The sequence below is a fragment of the Dendroctonus ponderosae genome, unplaced genomic scaffold, assembly GCF_020466585.1.
Source record: "Dendroctonus ponderosae isolate FM_Combo_2020 unplaced genomic scaffold, Dpon_F_20191213v2 Dpon_F_20191213_1, whole genome shotgun sequence".
Classification (NCBI taxonomy): Eukaryota; Metazoa; Arthropoda; class Insecta; order Coleoptera; family Curculionidae; genus Dendroctonus; species Dendroctonus ponderosae.
Genome location: NW_026017110.1, coordinates 2,331,041 through 2,335,297, shown reverse-complemented (window position 1 = coordinate 2,335,297; position 4,257 = coordinate 2,331,041). Strand labels below are relative to the sequence as shown.

The 4,257-nt window shown below is 33.6% G+C and overlaps 2 protein-coding genes across 4 annotated transcripts in view; both read right to left on the bottom strand.

The window, feature by feature from the left end:
* LOC109538396 overlaps positions 1-4,257 on the bottom strand; it is a 28,014-nt gene that overhangs the window by 13,187 nt on the left and 10,570 nt on the right. The window lies entirely within an intron of this gene.
* Positions 104-3,240, bottom strand: LOC109538389 (O-acyltransferase like protein-like). Its single transcript, XM_048669973.1, has 7 exons — positions 2,987-3,240; positions 2,698-2,885; positions 2,531-2,639; positions 1,271-1,457; positions 642-784; positions 446-584; positions 104-230 (listed from the first exon to the last, which is right to left on the bottom strand). The coding sequence occupies exons 1-7, from the start codon at positions 3,134-3,136 to the stop codon at positions 169-171; spliced, it is 978 nt and encodes a 325-aa protein (XP_048525930.1). The 5' UTR covers positions 3,137-3,240; the 3' UTR covers positions 104-168.

Here is a 4,257-nt window from a genome sequence, read left to right as displayed (position 1 = left end):
TACATTACAAAAACATTTTTAAAATGTGCACCCGATAGGCGTCTGTCGATTCATCAAATAATACTTTGCAAAAAACAAACGGGCTAGCCGCAAACTTCGGTGCCGTATAGCGTGAATAACCCTGTATACATACAATTGCTAAAATAAATAAAAATTACATATGCTTCCCTATATGTATCCATTCTCGATGGGTTTCTGATGGAGAATGACGATTTTTCCTTTGGGTATATCTGAAAAAAAGCAATTTCGTTACTAAACTGGGAGTTGAACAATTTTGATCGAAATATCAATTAAAAGCTCGCAATATAAAGTGTTGAATGCTTTTGAAAAATCAAATGACCAGTTTTCCCGGTGATTAAAGAAAAAAATAAAAACAGTTGCAAATTTGCAACATTGCGATTGAACAAAAATCGCATTTCTAGCGTCGTTTCCTTAAAATATTTACCTTCTTTGGGTGAAGACTTCGGCTTTTTTCCTCCGCCCAACAGAACCCGTTCGATGGTGATCAAAGGCGACTCGAACATCAGCGTCCAAATGACCGAGATTATAATGGTGCTGATAAGGTGTCCGCACCAATAGAAAAACTTAAAAAAAAACTGTTTTGCTTACCGCGCACAACTGGGGGCGTAAATGTTTCTTACCAAAGTAAAGTCAGTGAAATGATCCCTGGTTCGTCTTATGGAGATCCATAAGAAGATCACTGGCATATGGGTAATGTACATGCAAAATGTTAACTTGCTCAAGACCTGCATCCATCCGGCAGTTAACAGCCAGTTAACTATGCCTACAATAAAGTGAAATTTAAACCTTAAAGAAGCGGAATTTAATAATAGAGCGGGAATGTTTTAAGCTCCTCCTCAAGCAGACGCTTTTTTGCGTTAAAGTAAACGGCTGGAACGAGAACTTTGCCCTCCAAAATACCCACTAGTTTATTAAGTTTCAAGTCAGAAAGTCGGTATAATTCGCAATAAACTTGGGGTTTCTTTGCAGGTTTTTTTCCCAATTTTATACATTCATAGAACAGGGATTTTTCTGCGTTTTTTTTACTTGTGTAGGCAGAAACAGGTGCAGCCCATGTTGACTCTCTCAAGGGTTTTTGAATTTTATTGTTTAATTTTAAAGCTGCGATTAGTGGATTTTGATGTAAGTTTTGGTTTTCTTGTTTTCCCAATTGCCGCTATTACCGAAAAAAAATTGAGAGAATCGGGTTGGAAACCGCAGATTAAACTGGTTTAAAAAAAATTAAGAAACCCAACTATCTGTTTCTCACCTCCATATCCACTTGTGCAGGCATAAATAACAAAAGCCAGGCCCAAAGCCCAAAACGGTTTAATTAGTACATCGGTGATTGATTTAACTGTGTGAGACTCGATGTGATTGATGTTCACCTCATGAAGGACCAAAGTGGCTGCGAACAGCATTGATAGGGAAATAGCCCACATTATTAGGTTGCAGCCCTAAAAAATATGTTTTTTCATAAATATGTGTATGGTAGAAGCGAATTTAATGCAAATAAAAAACAGAAGTAGATAAAAAACAATTGAATATGGAACAAGTCACAGTTAGAAAACGTGTATTTCAAAAAAAAAGCCGCTTGAAAATGATGGAAATACGTAAAACTGAAAATGTACGCGTTCAAAGGACGCAAACGAAACAAAAATATCTATTGAATAATTCGCAATGAAGCTAAAGGCAACTTATATTTTTTACAAAACTCAACAGTCTGTTGTGTTTGGTTTCTTTGCAAATGAAATATAACATAAATTTGCGGAAAATAAAAAAAACGTTTCTTTGATAACGTATATTAGTTATCATTGGATTTCCGTACTTGATCTGTGGGAAAGCAAAATAGGAACCTTTTCAAATGATGAAACGGTAACAAACATTCCTTTGAACTTAAAAGTTCAAACATAACAATTTGGACTGTTTCTCCAATTTGGACTGTCCAAATTTTCTGAATGGCAAGATTGAAATTCATAGATTTTGGACGATTTTGCTTGAAAATCTCGAACGTCTTTATGTATTGTTGTAACTTTAAGCTCTAATGAGTTTTTGTTTATTTGTTTTCATTTCAAAACTGGTTGATCCATTCATAGATTTCCCTTGCTCATACTCAGAACAGAGCATTAAAACTGATTTTATTTGTGTCCGCAAAAAGGATCAGAAACAATTCCATCGGTATCCCGGTGCGGAAACACCAACGGATTCATCATTTACGACCTGGAAGAATCAAGTTGAGGCGAAAATACACATCATGACTAATTGAGAGAGAAATATTCACCAAAAAAATCGGAAAAATCACTACAAATCAGATGGGGCGTTTTCGGGTTTTTATGCCGTCCTGGAAAGTAATTTATTTCTGTTGCGCATGCTCGAGTTCTTTGCATCTTCAGAGTGTCATCCAAAACGAACCCAACAGCCCGAAAATCTTCGTATGAACAATAAAAGCTGTTTAAAGTCACCTTGCAAAACGTATGAACTGTTCTCCATTACTTACCATTACTGCTATTCAAATACACTAAATACTTACCCTTCTAAAAACATATGGTTTATTGAGATGGCATCGCAAACAAATGCCAAACATCGCTCCCATAAAGTAAGTGACCAACTTGGAATGAGCATCATATTCCAGATGTTCCCTACAAAAAACGGGTTTTAGCCTATTAGGGAAAGTTTCCCCTTTAAACCGCCACTTACGGATCGAAATTCGGAAAGACCAGTTTGACGAAAATGGCCAAAAGCACAAAAAACACATTAAGAATAGCCATGACGGTAAACACGAGTTTAAAGCCGCGTTTGAGCAGCCAGGCCATCGGAATTAGAACCAGCGGGGCTGCCAAAAAGAGCTGCCAATCGGCCGAAAGGTACCAAAGATGCACCCAACACTAAACAGAAAAATCATTTTTACAGCAGGGAAAGATTCCAGAGTTGCGTCCACTTGAGTTGGATTTTGTTTGAGAGGCAAATTTCCGCTCAGAACACGTACAATTTCGTCTCGATTGTAGTAGTTCTGGATGTAGAGGAAAACCGCCCACCAATGCTTCTTGCACGGGTTGTTGAAAGTGTCGTAAACCAGCGGAAAGATTGGCCCATTTCCCACGTGTTTCGACAGGTACACTGAGTATAGGAAGAACATCAAAACCACTGGAGTTATCCTGGAGTTCAGAACATTTTAATGCTTTTTTTATAATCAATCAGCATCAGATTGGGTTCAGAGCAACTTTCAAGTTTATATTTGTAAGCTCATTTTTAGTTAGTGATGAATTTAATAAGTTTAATTCCAAATCAAAATTAATTCCTGGGTTTCAGTCATTTATTGTCTCTATAAAAATTGTCTCATAAAAATGTATGCCAAGGCTTAAAGTAGCAACAACGCTACACATAGAAACTGATGATGGTGGAAAAATACACCGAAACGTATTTTAATTGATAAATAGAGACAATAACCCAGATAGCACACAAATATTGCAGTAATATTTTTTTGCAATATTTAATGTAGGTTGAACCGACAGATTCTTGAATATTGTAACAATATTTCTTTGACATTTAAATCAGATATTTGAGAAATATTATTTAAAAATACATATATTACATTTAAATCAGATATTTACGAAATATTTTTTTGCGATATTTAATATAGGTTGACGCGACAGATTCTTATATATTATAAAAATATTTCAGGTAAATATTTATTTGACATTTAAATCAAATATTTATTGTTTGTATATGTATTTATTGTATGTATTTGTTTCATGCTAATTAAATATCAGAAACCAATATTTTCTAAATAACATTTAACTAATATTTAAGAAATATTTCTTTTTGCTTTGAAATATTCACCGTTAATTGACCAATGAAAATTGAGATAATATGTTCTAAAGTTTGTTCACACTTATTAAAAATAATATATTAATAACGTTTTGGGCGTTAATGGTGTTATATATAAATACAAAAAGTTTTGGTACTATGAAAAAGTATTCTTAATTTATGTGCTTCATGTTAAATAAATATTAGAAACAAATCTTTTTGAAATAACATTTAAATAATATTTCAAAAATATTTTCTTTTGTTCTGAAATATTTTCTATTCATTGACCAATGAAAATGGAAATATTATGTTCTAAAGTTTGTTCCCACTTATTAAAATATTATATTAGTAATTTTTTGCGTGTTAGTGGTGTTATATATAGACACAAAAAGTATTACGTACTAAGAAAACCTATTATTATTTTATTTATTTCATGCTAATTAAATATTA